Raw genomic sequence first — 23,238 nt, 5'->3', positions numbered from 1 at the left:
CTAGATTGAATCCTGTAATTCATTGAAGTTCTTCAAAAAACTTTTCAGTTTATTGGTAGCCTGTAACAACTTTTTAATATTAATTTATAGATACATTTGAGCCCTCCTAGCAAAGTTTCTTGTAGGCTACTCCTGGCTTGAAAACCTAAGCTTAGGAGTTTAAGGCCTGGTGTTGCTCTTATTTTGGTTGGGATAAGGGTCAATGGTGTGACTCTGTAAGCTTAGCCACAGTACATCTAGCTATAATGATTAGCCTACCTGGAGAAATTTAGAGGAAAAACTAAAGAAGAATCAAATGTTTTTTGCACTCAAATGAAGAATCAATGTTTTTTAACACTCCCAGCTACAGACATTGAATCAGGATATCACTTGCTGTGCAATGCTGACCATTGGTCAGCATACAATTTTTTTCTTTTTTAAGTAGGCCTAACTTCTTGCTACATTAGAAAATAGGGTCAAAACTAGTAGGCTGTCCAATTATGCAAAATAATGTGAAACTCAAACCCTCATGTATTGCTATCAAAATAGGAATTGAGAAGAATTGTATACATCAATGCATAACAAAAAATCTAAGCTATGCATCAATATGGTTGTTAGTTACTTGTGTTATTCAGAACACACTCAATAAGTAAAGTTAGGTTCTTTTGTGAAACAAACTATGATGCAATTACATTTAAATTAATATTTATATATAGAGGTGGTTAGGTTAGGTATTTGATATAATGCACCCCCCCCCCCCTTCCCCTAATGTGCAAATAAGGTTTCAGAATTTAGGCTAAGAGATTGGTTAGATAAAGAGGAAATACTGAGTCTAGTACAAGTGGGATTCAGATTGACATTCAGCACTATTGACCATATTTTTACTTTGGAAATATTGAGATAGAAAAATGGTTGGCTATTTGTATCTTTTTAGACCTGAGAAGTGCTTTTGATTCAGTAAATAGGAGTTTGTTAATTGAAACTTAGAAATAGGCTTGCTGTCTTGTTTTGTAGCAATAATAGCAGCTATGTATAGGAGGGTGAAGTTTGTTGTAAATGTGATGGGGAAATTTTCTAGACTAGTTATGTCTCATTTGGGTGTGAAACAAGGATGTACTTTATCCCCAAAGCTTTTCTCCTTGTTTGTTAATGATTTAGACAGTTTTATGAAAAAATAATGGAGCCCAATTTGTATCTTTGGATTGGTTCAGGCTATCATGTATATTGTTTGTAGATGATATAGTAGTAGTGGTGGTCATTTCAACTATTTATTCCACGGCCTTTCGGATTCAGGGGTCATTCTTAAAGAATTGGGACAAAACTTAAGATTTAGTATAAAAGGCAAGGTATTAACAAGGGGACAAACCCCCTCATATACACAATAAAAAAATATAAGAGTATAAAAGTTTGTTATGTAAGTTAATTCTTAAGTTATGTGTATTTTTTACTAATAAAAACATTTGTTAAAAATTAAAAGTTCTAGTTGCCTTTTTAAGTAACCAAAAAATTGGAGGGCAACTAGGCCTCCTTCCCCACCCCTTATTTCTCAAAATTGTCTGATCAAAACTAAGAGAAAACCATTTAGCCAAAAAGCAGTTTTTTTTAATCTTTGTTTAGGGATTAAGCATAGGGAATCATGTTTGAGGAGTTAGCTTGGTAAGAGTTTATTTATGGGTGTTTCTGAATTCATAAAGTGTTTGAAAGTTTGTTTGCTTGTTTAAGTTGTTTGCAAGTTTGTTTGCTTTTTTAAGTTGTTTGGAATTAGGTGCTTGTATAAAGTTGCATGTGTTTGCTATGGCCTGCAGGTTTTTTTGCAAATAAATCTTATCTATGACATTTTGCCTTTTTTTTTCAAATAAATATAATACAGAATTTGTAGAACAGACAGAGAAGTTGAACAAATAGGCAGAACAATAAATGTGTTTTTATTCCCTTCACTGCCTGTGTCAATAGAAAAGCCAGGGATTTACTGTTTTCATTCCCTGGAAATTAGTCTTATACCTGGTTCCAAAAGTGAGATTGAATTTGTCAAAGCTTGGAGGTTTGTTCCTCCTGTCTGTTTAAAGAAAACAGATGCATACTTGAAGTTTTGTTCATTTCTATCTTACATTTCATGGGCATCCATGGTATTTCTTCCTTTATTAATCTGTCTTGTTTCTTTTCTGCAGGATTTTTTTTGTCTCATTTTTAGAAAGATACAAATTTTTATTTACAAATTATTTATGCTAGAAGCACATTTTCAAGACTTTGACCTAACTTAGGATCCCTTGTTCTAAAGGCATGATTGAATTTCTTGAAGCTAGAAATTTCTTTTGTGGCAAATTCAATGGTAAATATTTAGTTCACCCTTTTTGCAACTTTCCTGCAATAGTGGTAAAATAGGTAAGATTGTAAATTTTTAGTGACTGCAATATATTTCACCTATTGCTAATTGCCTTAGAAAGGAAAGCCACTCGTAAGGACCCCCAAAGAATTGTTTCAGATTATTTTAAAAAGGCTTTACTACCCATAAAGCTGGCATAACTGGAGAAGGGGCTTCTCAGGAATTAATGACTTTAAAAGCTATACATTATACATAAAAATGCACATTTTTATGCAGAAAGGCAGCAAGTTATTTATTACTAATCAACTACAGCAGGTATATCTATTGCTTTCTTTAACCATCAATAAAGATAAAATACATGCTTAAAACTGAATGCTCTTTGGAAACTTTCTTTAGACACACTAATTGTGAAATGGATATCAACAAAATTCCAACAGGGTTTGTATTTACTTAAGATTTACAAACAAGCATATTGAATGCTTAATTTTGTGATATCCTAATCTCTAAACAGTAAACTAGATTCCTTACATTTCCTAATAGTTTTCCACCAGCTCATTTCAGAAAAATCATTTGTAATGACAATACACCCTTTGCTTGGGTGGCCTGGCCTCTCCAAAATGCAAGACAACTGCTAGTAGGCTAAGTTAGTTCTGCTTGAAATTTGCTATATGAGTTTAGGTATCACTGAGATGGATTATGTTTTTTGCCGCATTTTTAACTGGATTATGAAGCCCATCTCTAAGTTGAACAAAAGATGAATTTTATCCATCTTTTGTTGGTTTCACAAGGATTTTAGTTGAACTTGAATCCTTGTGAAAATGGCCCCTAAGAAACTTTTATAAGATATTAAAAACTTCAGGGTGAAAAATGAGTTATTAAGGAGGGGGAAGCTACCCTCATTTATGAATCATTTAAGAATTTACTGTAGCTATTAGCCCCTGACAAATCTTGGAAACACAAACTTTAGATGTCAAGTATAATAAAACAAAGATGTTATTATCCTTGACATTGCAAGTTACTCAGAATTACAATGGACACCACCAAATTAAGTGTTTATGTTTGCACTAATTTGTTGTAAATTCAGAAAAGCAAGTTAATGTTTACATTCCATCAGAAATTTGTAATTTTGCAACAAACCAACAGCTGCATCCATAACCAAAACGATAAGATGCTTATCAATGCATTTCTGAGGAAAATAAATATTTGATGGGAGAATTTTCTGCAGGAAAAATTCTTCACAAAGAGGAAATTCTTGCTAGGGAAAGTTATGTGATTTGATTTCCCCTCCACAATACTCTGCTCTTTATGCTACAGTTTGACCTTTTGTCTTAATTCTTTAACTCTTGAAACACAAGGGCCATTTGAATAAAATCAGAAACTTTTAATCCTAAAAAACTGTTTCTATGTAATATAAAGAAATAACAAATTATTGGCTTTGGGTGAAACTAATATTACCAGATAGTACACAAGAAATTGGGTAACATCATTCTTTTCCAAATTGGGTTTTGTTTAAAATAATATGTATTTTTCAAAAAAATCCTGACATTATGGGAATGATGGGAACCATTTTTGGAATTAACATATCAAATAGCATGAAACTTGGCAAAATACTTTACGGAATTTTCAAAACTCTAATTTTGGAGGCCAATGTTATCTATGAGTAAATTTATTAATGCCAAACCTGAAAAAATTAATTCCAAGAAATTAGAAGTTTATTCTACAAAGACAGTGATAGGTGATGTAGCCTATATGATTATTTCTGCTATTTAACCAACATTCTTTCTTGGGAAAAAAGAAAATAACTAAATGAAAACCATAAAATAGCCTAAACTCAAAAACATAGTCAGATAAATAATATTTCTGCTATTTAACCAGCAAAACAAAATTAGCTAAATAGAAAGCATAAAACAGACCATAGCCAAAAGCCAGGAAGCAAAAAGAGACTTTTTGGTTGTACAGGCTGTCAGGTATTTAGTCAAAATGTTCCTATTGGGTTAGTTGGTCTATACATATGGTAAACTTTTTCTTCAAATATGCACATCAAAATAAAGACTCACAATGATTGTATACAAGATGACATCTTTGTATACAAGATGATATCTTTGTATACAAGATGATGAATAACATCATAATCGCAGGTTACAACAATAAATGACTTTGTAGCAAAACAAAATAATGTATTTTTAAATAAAATCAGAATCCTTTTTTCTTGGTCCTAAAAAACTGTTTCTATGTAATAAAAAAAATTACAAATTATTAGTCAACATAATACTTGTCTCCACTCCAACATTCATTTATACATATACCCCACAATAGAGAAAATGGGGTAGGTAAGTAGTAATGCTATTTGGCAGTTGCTGCTAAAGTGTCGTACCACTGGCAGAGTTCATTGTATGAAGATTTGAAAAAAGCTGTAAAATTATAAAATCTAAAATTGTTTCTAGTTGAGATAATCTATTGAATTTTTGAAGTTATTTGATATTTAGGATTTTGTAAGATATCTGTTTCAATAATAGTGAGTGTTTTGAAGAGTATCAAATATTTGAGATGAAAGGAATGCATACAAAGACTATAGGTTCAGTTATTTTTGTTTTCTACCTATCAAAAGACAATGGTTTTTGAACAGCCATCAGAAGAGAGAAATTTCCCTTCACAGAAAAATCCTAAATCAGCCATTGAATTTTTATGCACCCATCTCTATGCTATATTTTTCATGAATTTTGGAATATTTGATGGAGGCTGTAAAATTTGTTCCTTTATTGGGCTTTGAATAAATCATTTTTATCTTGGACTGTGGTCTCAAAGAAAGCCTATATTTAATTAGAAGCAAATACAGTAAACTGAAAACTGTGTTGTGACTACTCTGCTTTATAAAGGTTAAACTTGGTGAACTGAATATTTCAAATATATGTCATCCACTTTACTCTAAATTAAATCCTACCTGCAAGTTTCTGTTTCTTTCTCTTGTTAAGTTTAGGTCATGGGCCTAAGTATGAGCCTGATTTGGTTATTAAACAAGTTTCTGAAGATCATATTGCCCTAACAACAAAATGTTCCATGTTCACAAATTAATGCCCAAGAAAACATTTTTAATTATCATGAAAAATTGGCATTTTTTATATAGCTTATACCTTTGATCTGATACAAGTTTGACCTATTCATAAGCAAATACTATAAAATTATGCAAATAAATAAAAAAACAAATTCCATAAAAATGAAGACATGAAACCCTTACAATTTTCTATGAATAAGCTGAAATCAGTCAAGTATAAAATAAAACAAAATCTAGGACAAAACCAAAGTCTTTCTGCTATGCTAATTCACAAATGGCACTAATTTACAAAACTGTACATAGGAGGGGGAAGGCAAAGTATTTTGAAAATCTGAGGAGGGGGGTTCCTTGATGGATGTACCAAAATATATATATTTCAATGAAAATTCCTAAAGTATTTTGCCAAATCTAGGGGAACTCCTTCTCATTTGATGCAGATCCATTATTAAAAAATCATTTAGTAAGCTCAAATACTTTTCAAGATAGCCAAGTGAAAAGGCCATCATTTGGAAATTTTAACTAGCCTAGTCTAAAATTCTAACCTTAATAGTTCAACTGAATGTAAGAAAGTGATAGGCCTAAGCCAAATAGTTTCAATAATCAACACTACTGTATGCTATCTCAGACACTAATGCACTGAAATTAGTATAGAAACAGGATATTTAAACCAAATTTAGGTGAATGCCCACAGATTTATTGCAAAATTAATACCTTTCCATAATGAATTTGGCATTAAGTTATTTTTCTTTTTGTGAACAATGTAGGTCAATTTTATACAGTGTGTTAAATTTAAGATATAGGTTAGGCTAGCTTAATCAATCACGAAACAATGCAGAAAAAATAATTGTGGTAAAATTCTAGTTTAGCTACTCTTTGCTATCTTGGCAAGAGGCTACGTTATTCAAACTATACCCAAGACAAACAAGTTTAAACATGCAACTAGCCTAGAATATCCTATTCATACACCCCTAGAGTGTATCTAATTTTTTTGATTTCAAGGTCAGTTCCAAAATATTCTAAGAGTTTCCTCTACTGGTCGGTGGCCTTAGCTACAATATTTACAAGGACTACAAATGTTTTATCAAAATCTTGGTCGTAGTATTTTTTCTATCTGAATAAGACCTTAGTTACTTCAAAAGCCGTTCCTGGTGAACGTAAAATTCAAGTAACTTCTCTAGTTACTTTAAAGTTACTTGATTTTTCACCTGGAACACCCTCATTATTTGACAATTGTTTTCTGTTTCTTCTACTTACCAGCGTTGGCGATGCATACTAAATAAATCACCTTTCTTTAGAAAATCTTAAAAGACAATATTAGTGGTGAAAAACTTTATATACCAACAACCAAAATGTATGTAATACAAATTTCCAACTGAAATAACTTTATGGTGCCAATCAATTTGAAAAATCTAATCTTCTATCCTGAGTTTCTCAGTCTCCTATCACTCATTAACGGGCTATGCACTCAACAGGGCCCACTGGCGTTTTACGACGTCCCATGAGGTACAAACCTTCACCCAGTAATGGGTAAAATTGCTTTGTGACGCAGAACACCATCGTAGGAGGATCCTCGATTGGGAGGAAAACTGCGGCAGGGCATATTATCCAGATCCATGGACAACGACCACTCCAAAGGGCTGTCTCACTTTCAGGGTAATTGCAAGACTAGGAACCTTGTAATCAGCTCTATTACCTCTTGAGCAGTGGTATTCCTCGAGGAAATTATAGTGAACGAAACAGGATTCGCACAAGATTCTGATTGATGGATAATTCTTCTGGGCTTGGTTTGTTTTTTGACAAGCGATTTCGGACTGAAAAACCTCTTCCTAGCTGATTTATCTACTATGGGCTGCTTCCCCGTAGTAGCATAATATTTTTAGGCAAGAATATATAATGAATTGGAGGTAATAGGCTTGAGACTGTCTGAGCAGGATTTCAATTCTTCCTGATAGAAGAGATGACAGAAGATAATGAAAACCATGTTTTGACCAAGATGGACGCAGGATTGTATGAAACCTCCATTAATGCTGGAGGTTCCAGGGACTTCTTGCTGTCCAGTTCTTAGCCGGTTTAAGCACTTTGGTATAGACTGGAGAAAATATTTTGGTCCCCGTCCTGCACTGGTATTTGGGATCGTGGCTTCTCCTGAGGCCAAAAAGATTTCAATGATTTAAATAACATGAAAATTGGAATTTGGAATGTTACGGCGTCAAAAAATGACTATCGTATAGACATTTTGACTGAGGAATTCAGACGACTCGAACTGGACTCATTAGGAGTTTCAGAAACCCATATCCCTGGATCCCAGGACAACAAGCATGAAATTTGTTCAGTCAGGAAGGATGGGGTACATGAACATTGTGTAGGGCTCGTAATGAATAAGGAAGCTGCTAAGTCTTGTTTAGGCTGGGAAAGTATTAATAACAGAATTCTAATTGCTGACTGTACGACTAAAAAGTCCAGTGTATTAGTTATGGGAGTATACGCCCCTGTTGAACCGACTGATGGAGATACTAGTTACTCAGACGGGTTTTACTTACAGTAACAGGAGTAAATAGACAGGGTCTTAGATAGAAATATAGTGTATTTACTAGGAGGTTTTAACGCCCAGGTCGGTAGCAACAGGGATAGATGGTATCCTTGCCTAGGTGAATTTGGTGTAGGGAGAGAAATGGTAATGGCTACAGACTTGTGCAATTTTGTAAGTAAAACAATCTCGTTATAGTCAATATGGTGTTTGGTCGTAATATGGCCCATAAGTTGGCATGGTATTCACGTGATGTTAAGATAGCAGACCTAATTGATTATGGTATAGTAAAATGAAGAGTGGCAGGATCAATACAAGTTACTAGGGTATATAGGAGTGCTGTTATTGATGTTAACAGTAAAGATTACTATCTAGTTGTGTCTATGGTTAATTCAAAGCCGATATTTCGGAAGTGTAACTACCTCCCGGGAAGTTGTGATGTTGGAAGACTCCAGGATCAGAATTTGAGAGAAATCTTCCAGGAACAGTTGGAGGCTAAACTTGAGAGTTTAAAATTTGTCAATGTGGAGGATGGCTGGAATAATAAAAAAAATATTTTGTGAAGTTGCTGATGGTGTTTCAAGGAAGAAAGTTAAGACTACAACTAGAAATATATATTATATACATGTATTATATACAACTATAGAAATATATATATTATATACAACAAGAATAGTGAAAAAGCTGTGTGTTCGATGGAGAGGACAAGCGATTTGTACAAGAATTATCTGTGTGAAAGATCACATGGAAACAAAAGGAATGTAGAGAAAGTATTAAAATACGAAACAGGGAGGTGTGAAGTGGAAGCCACGGATAAAATTGCCGAGGATTGAAATCTGAATTCAGTGATATCAAAACGTTCAACTGAATGAAATTTCCATTATATGTTGAATGCCTTTTACACACTTAGAGATTAGTCTTCATGACTTACAAAGCGAAAACCTATTTGTCACGAAATCATGATGACATTCAACTGATGATTTGTATAGCAATTTGCTTGAGGTTGACCCCTTTTTCCCAATTTTCCTAGAGCCCATCCCTCAGCCTCACTCTCTCTCTCTCTCTCTCCCAAAACTTTAAGCCCCAAGCAATTCATTTCGCTTGAAACATTTAGTTTCAAGTTTATCAGCAAAAATAAGAGCGTAAAAATTACATATCTAATCATATTTGCTGGTATTTATTCAATCAATATTGTTTGCTTCAACCTCACATTCAATCACAAAAAACTCAAATTCGTAGAAGAGCTAGACCTTTAACTTTTCAGATATGGAATCAGCACATATTTTTCAGTCGGATAGTGAAATAATTATTTGTATAGCAGTTTCACAAATTTCCTAGAACCATTCCGCCAAACTCATTCTCTCTCTCTCTCTCAAAGCTTTAAGCCCCAACCAATTCTTTTGACTTTAAATATATAGTTTCAAGTTCATCAGCAAAAAAAAGTGATGTCACTAATTGTGACATCACATTTGCTGGCATTTACTTAATTAACATTTTTACTTTAGCCTCAAATTCAACCTCAAAAAACGCAAACCTGAATTCGGAAAAAAACTTTTCTGATCCGGAATCAGCACATATTTTCTGGTCGGATAGGGAAAGAATCATTTGTATCGCAATATGTTTGTGGTCAAACCACATTTTTACTAGACAGAAAAATGCCTGTGCCTACAAGCGTAAAAGCTTTAAATCCAGGCCTGGTAGAAATAGTGGTAACCCTAAAAGCTTCAACGTAATTCCATCAGTTGTACTTGAGATATTGCTGAGACGTCTTATTGACAGCCAGCATGCACATCTTGTTTTTCGATTTAGTTTTATAGCAACAAAAACTTTCCCAGAAAGTTTTCGCTTTATACCCTATTCTAGTGCTAAAATATCCCGCCTGAATATCTTGACAAACTAGATGCACTTAAGCTACTTTTGATATATTTAATAGTAGCAGTAGTAGAAGTGTAGTATTAGTCGTAATAGTAGTAGTATTAGTAGCAAAAATGGTAGTGATATTGATAGCCCTGAGAGTTCCAGCTAAATACCTTGAGCTGTTGTTGTGATCTTAGTAATAAGATCACAACCTTTGATAACCCACACATATGCACGCAGTAAAGTTTGTTTGTTTAACAGACCCTGCAAACATGCTCTGAAAGTTCAAGCCTAATGCTCCTCCTTAATAACCTAGGCCATAATAGTAGCAGTCAAAGTAGAATACAAATAGTACCTTTTGGTTGGTTCAATATCCTCCTTAATATGCAGTGAAAGCTTCAAATTAATACTCTAAGCTGTTTTGGGTATATAGCTTTTACGCCTTATTAATATCCTAAATCCATATAACTTGTTTCAATAGCTTATTTCCGTTTTCTTTGCGGAAAGTTTCATCGTAATAACCTTAGCTTCACTACTACTTGTAGCAGTCGTAGTAGTTATAGTTGTAGAAGTAATAGCAGCTGTAGTAGTTGTAGCATATTTGTATCATTCCTAGTAATGGTAGTAGTAGCAGTTGCATGCACAAAGAGCCTTTGGTAAATTCAATGTCCCTCTTAGCATGCAATGAAATTTTCAACTTATTGGTCTAAGCTATTCCAGGGATATAGCTGTTACACCTGTTTAATAGCCTACACTCACATAGCTTACTTCAATCGTTTACTTTCCTCTTATTTTCGTACAGTTTCACCGTAATGCCTTTGCTTCAGTAGTACTAGTTTTCCAACGCAATAGCAGTTATATTTGTAGTAGTTGTAAAAGAATTAGCAACTGTAGTAGTTGTAGTATAATTCGTAATAGTAGTAGTAATTACATAGTGAATTGCGATTAGTTCCATATCCCTTAACGTGCCCTGAAAGTTTCAACTTAATATCCTAAACCATCCTTTTGATACTGCTGATATACCCCTTTGACAATCTGCATGTACAGAGTGTTTCTTGATTTAGTTATACATCCCTCTAAGCATTTTATGAGAGTTTCACCTTCCAACCCTTAGCCTTAGTAGTAGTAGCCGTAGTATAAAGAAGTAACAGTAGAAGATGTAGCAGCAACAGTAGTTACAGAAGCATGCACAGATGGCCTTTTAGTTGGTTCAATATATTTCTCAACATGCTATAATTTGAAAATAGGCCAACTACTCCTGGACCTAGGAGCGCAAAATGCCAAAAGATGCAATAAATTATCACTGAGTGATTTTTTTCTTAAAAAAACTAAATTGATGTGATTTATTGTCAAAGTACCAGTTCCATTCCACCCCCACACAGACTAATCTCAGAAAATTATTCTAGAACAACATAAGAATTATGTGGTCACTTATAAACTGTCAGATATCCCCCGAGAAGGGCAGTTGAGAGTTCGGTTATAGAATATCACCCAACACTACTTCTAGGGTGTCAACTTTGCGTGTGTTGACTGTTTTTGCATCCTTTTACGCTGTATGGGGGTTAATTTGTCGATCTGTGTGTTTATTATGCATTTCAAAATCAATGGAACGATTTTTTCCAACTTGTTTTAAAACATTCTAATATAGTGCTTTGTTTAAGGGTTAATAGCATATATTACCCTATCTGGTAGAGGGTCCAGAAGGAGTTTCGCTGGAGGAGAGGGGGTGTGGCTCAAGTAATTGATCCAATTATTTATTTATATATGATCTGAACCGTAATATTGTTTCTCCCTTTACCCTATAAAAGTGTGATGGTCAAGAAAATGGAGGGGATGCTGCTATGAAGGGAAAGGGAGCTCAGAGGTCCGTTTTCAGTACTAGCTAGAAAACAATTTTAAATCTCTGATTGTTCCTAAGGGAAGGGGTGTTTAGGGATACCCTCGATGTTTAATCTGTTTTATCGTATCTCATTTGGTTTATCAAAACTAGAAGCTTAATTTTTCTCCAAAATACTTTATATTATCTTCTTTTATTCTCAAAAATAGTTGAGAAAGTGAGCCATCAATTTCGAAATTGTGTCGAATCTTAATACCTCTAAACCTCTTACTTTCACAGACAGCTGCTTCTTAATAAAGGTAAAATAAAACCCAAACGCATATTTCTATTTTTCCCTCATCTTCAAAATTTTTGGGGTAGATCCGGGGTTGAACATACCATCTTTTGACTTACTGCCAAAGTATTTAAATAACCCCACCTAATTTCCCTAAACCACTCAGAATCAGTCTTGGGAAGTAATCTCTTGAGATCTATGACAAATCCTTTGTAATCAGTTTTATTCGTCTAACTTGTTATAACGACTTCTGGGCCAAAATTAAAATGAACTAGATCTACGTCGCATGGGCAGCGGGAGTTGTTGCGGCAACATTTGTTCGCGAACATTAATCCCCAGTCACCGAAATGAAGAAACCGACGGGATAAAAAAAGATCCACAGATTAGAGTAGTGATATTACTATTAAATGAAAGATATTCACACTTTGAAAGATTAAGAAACACTCCAATCGCATGAAGTTTAGATGCTACTGTTGAAACAAACAAAGAAAGCCCTTTTTTAGTCCTACTGATCAAAAGAATATCATCTGCATAGGCAAGATAAGAAATATTTACAGAATTAAGGATACAAGTAGGTGGGATAGAGGAAAAGACAGATGATATACAAAGTTTGAAAATAGAGGGGGAGAGGACAGCACCTTACCGGATCCCACGTCGTACTGGAATTTTACTTTCTGAGACCCTCATATCCGTTTTAATCCGCAAAAAGGAATTTGAATACCAATATCTAAGAAGAAAAACTACCGATATGTTGATACCGTGACTAAAAAGGGAAAAGATAGCTTGGGAATGCGTTACGGTGTCAAAGGCTTTGGAGAGATCCAAAGCACATAAATATAACTCGAATCCTTTTTAGTAGCCTCAGTAAGAACATTAGCCAAAATTCAATGGGCCTGCTGGCAACCTACCCCAGCTGAAAACTCAATCTGATTTTCACCAAATATACCGAAGAATTAACTGATGGGAGGGGAAGATGCTCAAATTTTTTGCTTAAATTGCAGGAAACCGTTATTGGCATGTAAGATGCACACTCAGTTGGAATCTTTCCTTTTTTCAGGATCGAAGTAGCTGTTCCGCACACAAAACTTTCAGGCACAACCGAGGTGCATAAGCACAATTGAAACAGAAGTTGTAAATGTTGGACTAGAGCTGGACAATCAATCTACATTTAGGTGTTTGGCACTTATACCATCACAATCATTAGAGCTAGCCTTAAGCTTCTTTATAGCTTGTGCCACCGAAACTAAATTAACTGGGAGGATCTGGTTCTGGCGGAGTGATACGGGAAGCGCAGAAATAAGAAGCCTCATAAAAGTAGCATGAACAAAATGGCCTATAGTGTTAAAAATCAGGTTGCAATATTTGCACCAAGCAGCAGGACTAATTGGGCTACTTTTTGACGAAGAGTCAAATTTTATTTGAATTCTATGAATTTTATGAAATTGGTCAAAATTTATTTGGATTCTTAAATTTTATTGAATCAAATTTTATTTGAATTCTATGAATTTTATTGAATTCTATGAATTTTATGAAATTGGTCAAAATTTATTTGAATTCTTGAATTTTATTGAATCGAATTTTATTTGAATTTATCACATTTTTCCAATCTAAATTACTTGACGGGAATTTGCAAATTTTAGATTTTGCAGACCGTAAATACTTTTTATACTCTAATTTAGTTTCTTTTTAAGCTGAAATACTACGTGGTCGTTCGCAAGAAACCCAAACATGTAGCCAAAATTTGGCTCTATTTTTCGCTGATTTTAGACCCGGATCCCATGACCATTCAGGCTTCCGCGTATTAAATTTAACACGTTCTTCGGGAACAGCCACCCTCTCAGCCTCCTTCATGCATGATATAATATCAAAATAACATTTGTTCAGAAAATTATTATCATTTACAAATTTAGATCCAACCCGAAGTAGCTGAAAAGGAAATTTTATCCTAGACAAAAAAGTGGTAAGGGTAGAAATATAAAGAGCCCAATTAGCCTTATTCCAATTTCACCTGGTAAACCATCTACGATTCCCACGTTTAGTAGCAAGAGAAATACAAAGCATAAAGGAAATTGGTAGGTTGTCTATATCGCTTTCTGTTTCGTGTGCAGAAACAGTCGAAACAGATAAATTGGGAGAGCAAAGAATATGATCTTGAATCTTGGCGGATACATGAATTGGTATCGGCCTACTTTTGGTTTCAGTGTGTACCTTACTACTAATGTTGTCAACCCCTTTAACTTTCAAACTGATATATCTCATGAAGGAATTTTTCTACCAAAAAATGGATAACATATACTTTGATCAGCTCATCAAGAGCTATCGACTGCCATCGAAAAAAAATCTATCTGTCTTAGTTCAAAAGTTGACTTTTTTACCTTGGGCCAAATTTCTAACGTCCTCACTTAGAAAAGAGCAAAGGATAAACTCTAATTTCCTTAGCAATGAAAGAACCTTTAAAGTTTAAGAGGCATATCTGATACCACTTCTCCACCGCAATCCCAAGTGTAAAAAACCGAATGATAAACTCAGCTGAAATCACGGACAGAAATGGATAGAAACAATAGATTTTTGGCCTCATGCAAGAGTTCTACGAAGCTTTCAAAACACAGTCATATTCATCAATTCGGCCTAAGGTTCAAACTTTCCGTAAAAACCACAGATGTTAGACCCTTACCACTTTCTAGGAATAAGCTGAAATCGGGATGCTACAAAAAAAGACGACAAAACCAAGTGGCGCTCTCGCAACACAATAGCCGGAGGTCATACAAAGATGGCAGTACTTGATACAGGTTTTTTGAACAAGACGATACAAGTCTGTTTTTACTGTACCTGTCTTAGTCATGATAAAACTCAATTTGTAGTTATAATTCGAATTTTATTCAACGAAAACCTATTCCCTCCCCATAAAATTATATATAAAAAGTAACATCGGTTTTAAACATAAATAAATTACCGGGTATGAATACGCACTACAATTAAAACAGAGGTTTTAGTTGTTCATTATTTGACTAGCCATTCAGATATGAACCGGGATCAGGGATGTATCATCACAGGTTGAACCTTTGGGAAAACTTTTCTGAACGGTCCTCTTTTCGTCGGCCCATTCGGCTGGCTTCCAAAAGAGCGTCGTAGCGTGGCACATTGTCAGCACCGATAGCATATCCAGTCAATGTGCTATAAAAAAGCAGGATTTTAGCAAAAGATTGATAACATAGCTTTATAAATTTGGAAGAATTGCTCAGTATCAGCTCCCTTTCCTGAAATCCCACAAGTCAGAGGTGTGTTTCAAGCATGGGGGGAGGGTCAAGTTTGTGTCCTCTCTTTTTGCCTAAGAAGATACTGAATCTTAACCTTGTACATGCTCCCAAAATAGCATAGATTACAATGCCCGAAGTTTTAGCAATTTACGACTTTAGAAGAAAAATTAACGATATTTTTCTTAGAAATATATAGAATATACACATATAAATATATTGATGTAGATTCCTCTAAATAGGGTTAGAATTACCCTAGGTCCAAGCGATCGTTTCCAAATGTCGCTATATTAATTTTCAATGGCAAGTTAATAGCAAACTTAATTTATTCTTTTTATTTTGTTAAGCAGATAATAGAGTTGGGAAATTTAACTCTTATCCGGTAGCTAAGGAGTTTTCTGGGAGTTTTTACAAACAACATCAACATCCACAGAATATGAGAGCAGTTATTTGATTGAAAAGGTAATCATGGCTGTAATAGTTGGACATGAGAATCCTGTATTAACCTGACAACCAAAGAGTATGGGTAACTTATAAGAGTGGAAACTGGCGCTGGCGTCGACAAAAAATATCATCGTTATCTAGCGTTTGGCAATACTACGCATTTTTCCAAGATTTCCATTTTTATTCTCTCAGGAACTGAAATGAGACACTTATTACAACAATAATTTTACCAACTACACAAATTAGACTAATTATTTTTATTATTTCACTGAAAAATGCAAAGTGTTGGAAAACGTTAGATGGCATTGAGTTTTTGTCGGCACTAGTGCCAGTTTCCACTTATAAGTTACACAAACTCTTTGATTGCAACTATAATTACTAATTGACGCAATCGACAAACATTACCATATGTGACTCTTCCGATGAGGAGTTGGTTATGTTCCATCTAGATACAGCAGGTTTTCGTCAATCCGAACATAACTCTTTAGGGAGAGGGAGATGAATAGCTTTTATCTATTTTATATCTTCTGGTTATACAGTAGTATTTTCATATAAAGGCTTAATTCCCAACTTACTGATTTTATTAATATGCATGCTTTGCTATCAATTGACCGTATCAACTTCTTGCATATCTTACGAAATAAGTTTATAAATGATAAAAATCGATAAAATTGGTAAATATTAATAAGGTGAATATAAATCAATAATAATATAAGGTGAATGTAAGATATTAGATAAATACAAACAAATATAAACTGATAAATAGGGGCAGTCAAAGCTCCTGGGTTAAAGGCTCTAAAATGCAATATTATTTAATATTATTATCATAACCAATGGCAACTACATTACTGCTTATGGTAACTCGCATACGTATTAGCAGAAATGAGTGATACAATTCTCGCTCGCTGTAGAATTCTTTTTTAGCTTTGTTTGAAAAGTCGCCACCTTAATCCAATTAATTTTTCTAACGTTTTCCAAGAATCACCAAACTATTTAATTTTACTGTTTAAAAGAAAATTTTCAATCGTAATTTGGGCAGGTTTTCCATTTAATTTCTGTAACTCTTTTTCAAGTTTACAAATACGCAAACTAAGTCCTTGGGGACCAAGAATGCCTGATAAAATAAAGAGTTCATTTAAATCTGTGATATTCTTTTTTATGTTAATATATTCAGGATTAAAGACATTATTATAGACTTCGTCTAACTAGCTGTAACTTTCTCTTTTAATACTTTAGCTGCATATTATAAATAGCTAAAAATAAGATGAATGTCAAGTCCCACTTCGGTATTTTCTCTTAAGCAGTAGCAAATGAAATTCGTGAGGGCAAGGATTCCGAGAAGATCTGATAAAATAAAGATAGGTCATTAACATCTGCAATACTTTAGATACAGGTAAGGCTATATATTCGTTAATAAAGCTGTTGTATTTTACCCTTTGTCTTATGAACATACCTTCCCCTTAAGGAACTTTAGCTGCATCTTGTATATAATAAAAAAATGAATGTCTTGTTTCGCTTTTGAATTTTATATTTAGCAATAAAATAAATGAAAATACATCAGATATTTTATTAAGCAGATTTCCTATCAGAAATACCATAATTTTATGGTGTTGTGTTTATGCACAGCATGCTTCGCAAGACGCAGTGACCTATATTTTAAAACGGGTATTCTGAGAGTTTTATGGTCATAAAACCAACGTTTGTTAAGAAAATGTCTTTTTATGTCTTTGTGTATACTTGTATATGAAATATCGGAAATCCTCCCCCCAACAAAAAAGAAAAACTGAATTCCAATGAATGACATAATTGTGAATTAAACTCTGTTTTGAGTACCTTATCCAGTACACCCTCTTCCTGCTTTTCATGTAATATATTTGTTGTAGTTGAGCTACTTGTTGAACATAGTCATCTTATATGAGGTGGAGGGGTCGAAGGGCTTCGTTGAATGGGTTTTTCATATGATTATGAAAATATATAAAATAATAGGGTACAGTCCCACTATTATGTCTCACTTTTTCCCTGATTAGCAAAATTTTGCTTTCGTTTGATAAGTATGTGGTAAAACAATCAGCCAGTTGGTAAAACTAATAGGCTAATATTGCGATTAGTGGAACCTCAAATGGTGCAAATGAGTGAATGTAACACGCTTCGTCCGATTCTTCAGTTAAATGCTACAAGGATTTAAAAATTATGGCTAAATTGCGCTAAATTATGGCTATGGCTAAATAGTTGCTTCCAGCCCTGAAAGAAAAAAAATCCGGGAATTCATTACATAAGCGAACAATTCGCCTGTATATGTAATATTTCACATTGGGAGGAAGGGGATGGGTGAAATTACAAATCCTCCCCCCCTCTAAGTACATTCTGACTAGTGGGATGATTTGTTTTTGGACTTCGAATCTATAGGTACCGCAAAGCAGGTTCTTACGCCGGAATTTATTTCTGATAATGCATTATTCAAAATAGGAACCGGTAAATTATCATGATAATGTACGGGAAGAATAAGATAATTTTCAGAATATTGGGGATGAAATATGGACCTTAAGTCATCCCTTGAGTGATCATGGACTGACTGAGCCTACTGGAGTGATCATGACAAGTTATATAATACAGTAAAATGCACGGACAAAACCAATGGAAATAAAGAAGACTTGTAATTTGAAAGCAAAATTTGTCCAAAATAATTATTCTTTTTTTGTCTAGATGACAAACCCCCAGTATTTGAAAGGAGGGGGACATAGGTTTAAAAGATTGGTTATTATTCAATGGATATCAGCATTAAAAGAAGCATAGGTAGTGGATTTGTTTTAATGGCATTCACAAAATTGTTTTTAACCATTCCTAAGTTTGTCTTTCTGAAAAACGTGTGAAGTGTCTCTAATTCAACCTAATAGGTTCTTCATCAATTTATGCGATGGAACAAAGAATAAACTAAGATATTCCTTACCTAGCAAGTGGCATGACGAGCTCACCCAGCCGTCCATATCGGGCTGTAAGTCTTGTGTTGACCTCGCACATCATCTATAACTCACAATGAGGATGTGGTCTTTCTTCACTAAGCATGTACTGTATAGTAACTGGATTGTAGTGGCCTCGTAAAGAACCAAAGGGACTCCCTTTAAGGAAGTCAGAGCTGTTGACACGAGACTTGGCTTCTGATCCGCATTTTTGACGACCTCACTGTCAATGTTGTTATCGTTAGTATCTCTTCGCTGATGTTCATTCTTTGCATCGTAACAGTGACCCTAAAAAATTTGATTCAAGAAGTTTTACAATATTTAACAAAACAATATTCTTCTACAAGAATGTTTGAAACAGTTAATGAAAATAACTACTATTTTCATTTGTAATGAAAACACGAATTACGACTTAATATTCGTAAGTCGAGAAATTTCAATGCGTGAATTTCAGATTTTTCGATAATCCGACAAAAATATTCTTTTCAAATTTTATAGATACTTGTTTCCTCCACATTGATTGCGAAGTGGAACAATCACTTCATGGAGAAATTAAAGGCACAGGGAAAAGAATTGGGATTCTTTCAAGAAAAACACCAATCCTTGAGGATATCCAGATGGAAAGATCGACGGTAGGATCAAGGTAATTGAGGATTGCAGGACAAGCAGTAGTGCACTGGAGAAGTGATTTACATTTGATGTTGAGCAGGGCGGAGTGAAGTCTAGTTTCTACTAGTTTCTGTGTTCACTCGGAGATAATAAGCTTAGCCTGAGCAAGAGAAACTACTTTGCCGGTACACTTTAGTTAAATATTTAATATATAGAGGTGGTTAGGTTAGGCATTTAATATAATACGTTCTGGGCAGCCTGCTTTTCATAATTCTCTGTTGTATTTTCCATAATTTGGCTACTAAACTTATATTTTCATTATATTTTGGTATATTTCATTAGGATTAACCTAACTTCCCTTCTTTGGTGTGGTCACTATAACACGTAAGTACCCGACGTTAATTTCAATAGTGCCGTTAATAGAAGGTTGGGTAGACCTAGGGCAAAGCAATGACCATGATTGTTTGCAACGTTTATCGGTCTGACACAGACAAACACCGATAGTTCGAAACTACGAAATTACATACCCCTGAACTAGCTATCACTCAGGCTATTGAAAAACAATAAACAAGTAGGTGGTCATTTACTACACCCATTTCTAGTGCACTAGTTTTGTTTGTTTGTTTTGCAGTTTATACTCCCATAAAATCAACGATAATTTACCATGTGAGAATCCTGATAGCCCCCAAAGATAATTTACCTCCCATAAATCCCAAAAATCACTAGGAATATTAAAAAAGTATGCATACAAAATAATCTGTATGTTGTATTTACCAATAATATGGAAATAATAAATTCCCTAAAATCTGGTAAGGATAAAACTCCAGTTACTCGCCAAGTAGTTGTCTACCAAATACCATGCGAGTCAGGCAAATTTCATAAAGGGAGAATTCACCAGAATTTCGAGAAACGCCTACAAAAGTAAAAAGATGATATCACCAAAGCTCTAAATTCTAATATTCCTTCTGTTTCTTTTCATTCTGCTTTAAGCAGCCGTGTGTTTGAAAATTCTAACCACAACTTTTTGGAGAATTCGCTCTTATTAGCAAAGACATAGGCATAAAACAAGTAGTTCGAGAAGCAATTGAAATCAGACTTAAGATTAATAATAATATTTCCCTAAATAGAGACTTGGGAGAATATTCACCAAATGCTCTATTCACAAATTTAATTAAAAATGACCTTACGAAATATTATCATGAAAAGAGAAATCACCAATGCAACAGCACAAACACAAAAAAAAAGAGACAGAAGGAGAAAAGGAAGACTGTTTTCCTAAATTCAGGGTTCGGACAGGTCGGTTCGTTTCAAATTATAGGCTCTGTCCTATTTATATAGGGTTTCCCGAGCCTAAATATAGGCCAAATATAGGATTCGGAAGTCTTCGGGGATCAGATCGGTTGTAAATGGCGTGGGATTACTGTTCATTTTTTTTTTTTTTTTTTTTTTTTTTTTTTTTTTTTTTTTTTTTTTTTTTTTTTTTTTTTTTTTTTATATCAGATACACATACTGTGCCAACGACTGACTGATACAGGTAAAATACCTGAAATCACTCTTGCTGCTTCTTGGGCATCAATTTCAATATGAGGTCAGTTTTTCTCTTTGCAAGAGACTGCTCCATTCTCGCAGATTCCACCATCTGCTCTCTTTCACTTGTTCTGGACTTCACAGCACCTTCGAGCAAAGAAACAGCTAGGGCAATGTCTATGGAACTCTTGGACCCGGCAGCCTTCTTCATTCTATCGGTCACTTCTTGAAGTAGAGTATCGGTCACTTCTTGAAGTAGAGTATCTGCTACTGTTCTCTTTTCTCTTTGTTCTGATGCTCTAAGTTTTTCTTTTCCCTTTCCAGGTCTTCTATTTCGTGGACCTCCTGCAACTTCCACTTGTTGTCCTCTTCAAAAGCTTCTTTTTTCTTTTAATGCAGATATTGCTGATAACAAGAGCGTACAGAACCTGCAAGATTCAACAGTTTTTTGTAATAACAAACCGTTCTGGTTTTCCTCCATAAAGTCTCAACGTGTCATATACCATGAGTCTCGCATCCAGAACGCGTTCAGACATTAATGCCTGGTCTTCACCAAGAATCCTACTAGAACACGAGAACCCATGCCCAACATCTGCGCTGCCAGGCGATAACGTCAGCATTGCTTTGATAAGCTTGGTAAGTTCTGGGTACTTGCTGTCCCTGTGCTCATTCATCAGTCCAAAGTAATGGCTCCAAAAATGATTGATCCGAGTAATGTCCTAACGGGGTCCATTTTCAGTTTGAAAAGCAGCCACTCAGCCTGAGCGACGTCTGAGCTTGCTCCAATCGCAATCTCGCGTGCCAGATCCGCTATGTCTGCAATGCTTCTTGAATCCTTCATGTTGATCGGACTCAAAAAGCGTAAAGCCTCTAGAAAACCATCTTTTCCAGAGGCCATTTGTTCAAAATATGGCGAATGCTGCAATAAAATGTTTTCGCATATTGACATAGAAAATGGCCTTGTCTTTCAGTGTTGCTTTCTCACGGAAAGCTCGTTCCACATTTTCTGAAACTATGGGCTTTTCTGCAAATTTTTCAGCAAGGTTCAACATTTCTGGTGAGAAATTTTCAATCTCGGTCACGAAATCTGGAGTAAAGACCAGAACAGGAATTAACTCTTTACAGGAGTAAAGAGTTCAGAACATGAATGAGAGGCTCTTCTTTCTGGAACAGTTGGGTGAAAATTATGAACAGTTCTGCTGAGGCTAGAACAAACTCGAGTTGGGCCTTCATCTTCGCACTTCTGATATAAGCCACAATCTTCAGAAATTTGGGAGTGGACAGAACTTTCTTCAGTTTTTTCTCACTCGGCATGAAGTTCAGGAAGTACTCTAGGATTGCCGGCACTACTGCATGATTCTAGCAAGGGCACGTCCGATCGTTAACCAGCGGCTTAGGACATGCTATATGAAAGCATTCTCTGGCACTCTTGCTTTCTTTTGGCACTTTCAATAGTCTTCACAACGTGAAGGCCAGCCGTCAAAAAATGAATGCACAAGAATAACAAAGTCGGAAGTTTCTTCTCCGAACACCTGAAGACCTTTCAAGAAAGCGTTATGGATTATATGGATGTTTCAAGTACCATTATTCAACATTCTCTTTCCTGTCACTTTCTTTTTTGGCATTGAAATTGTTCCAAACGCTTTTGTTGACGTTTGGTCCATCACTTCCAAGCATGATCAGTTTTTCAAGTGGCAGCTGATTCTGCTCAACGGCTGACATAATCTTCCTACACAGATCATCACTTGTCGCGTGGCCCATAGAACTTGTGCAAAAAAGTCTGCTCTGGATTTCGTTTCCATATGAGGACCAATATTGAACACATATCTGTAACTCTTCCATACCAGCGTTGTTGGTGTTCTCGTCATATTCTAGTACAAGATATGACTGAATGTCCTTCACAAGCATTTGCTTACAGAAAGGATGCAGCGCATCGGTGATCAGATACATGAGTTTCTTCGCACATGGGGGCACTTTGTTGGAGGTCTTACCGGGGAACATCGCATAGAAGGTTGCGACAATATGGTCTGAAGAGTTAGCAGACATGGAACTCTGTACCGTCTGAAGTGCCCATATTAACTCAGCTTTATAAGCGGCATCACGCTCACAAAACATGTTTGTACCAACTAACGGTTTATCCTTGGTTGTTTCATCAGCTCGAGATTTTCCATTCAGGTGAAGCTATAGTGGATGTAGTTAAGCAGTAACTGCGGCTTTGTGTTCTGCAGATCGCACATGTTGGTTTACCCCTGAGCAACCCCAGCTGTACAACCAAAATTAGTCAAGCAGAGTTTGCAAAAGAACGAGTACTGGTCGTTCCCAGTCTTACACCATTCGCCAATCTTTCTACCGCTGCAATCCGTCTTAGCAAGCCATGAACTATTAAACTTGGTAGGCCCCAAACTTAATTACCAAGCATCACCTACAAAATAGCATCCCAAGATTAAAAGGCCATAAAAAAAAATATGGATATGTCCAAAACTGGGCCGTATTCGCATCAGCCTTTAAAGTAGCGTTCAGGCAGGAAACGCATAAGTCGCAAGAACTCCAGTCTCATTAAGCAGATACTGCTAGCCTGTATACTGATCTTTGCTCATT

The 23,238-nt window shown here is 35.2% G+C and overlaps 2 protein-coding genes across 3 annotated transcripts in view; one reads left to right on the top strand and one right to left on the bottom strand.

The window, feature by feature from the left end:
• Window positions 1–6,604, bottom strand: part of LOC136033021 (leucine-rich repeat neuronal protein 2-like) — a 67,501-nt gene extending 60,897 nt beyond the window's left edge. Inside the window, exon 1 of one of the 2 annotated variants that reach the window (XM_065713573.1) lies at window positions 6,576–6,604. The gene's annotated coding sequence lies outside the window, so the exon portion shown is untranslated. The remainder of the gene's footprint in view (window positions 1–6,575) is intronic. The other variant, XM_065713579.1, reaches the window with a different exon arrangement.
• Window positions 6,605–7,533: 929 nt separating this feature from the next.
• Window positions 7,534–7,899, top strand: LOC136037317 (uncharacterized). Its single transcript, XM_065720023.1, has one exon. It carries the CDS (start codon window positions 7,534–7,536, stop codon window positions 7,897–7,899), a length of 366 nt encoding a protein of 121 aa, XP_065576095.1.
• The last annotated feature ends 15,339 nt before the right edge of the window (window positions 7,900–23,238 follow it).

Source organism: Artemia franciscana, chromosome 1 (genome assembly GCF_032884065.1).
Source record: "Artemia franciscana chromosome 1, ASM3288406v1, whole genome shotgun sequence".
NCBI lineage: Eukaryota > Metazoa > Arthropoda > Branchiopoda > Anostraca > Artemiidae > Artemia > Artemia franciscana.
Note: the sequence above shows the minus strand (reverse complement) of the source record. Positions and strands in the feature narration are given on the sequence as shown.

Excerpts from the sequence above, each read along its gene's own strand:
- LOC136037317 (XM_065720023.1), top strand. The coding sequence starts at position 7,534 with ATGAAAATTGGAATTTGGAATGTTACGGCGTCAAAAAATGACTATCGT.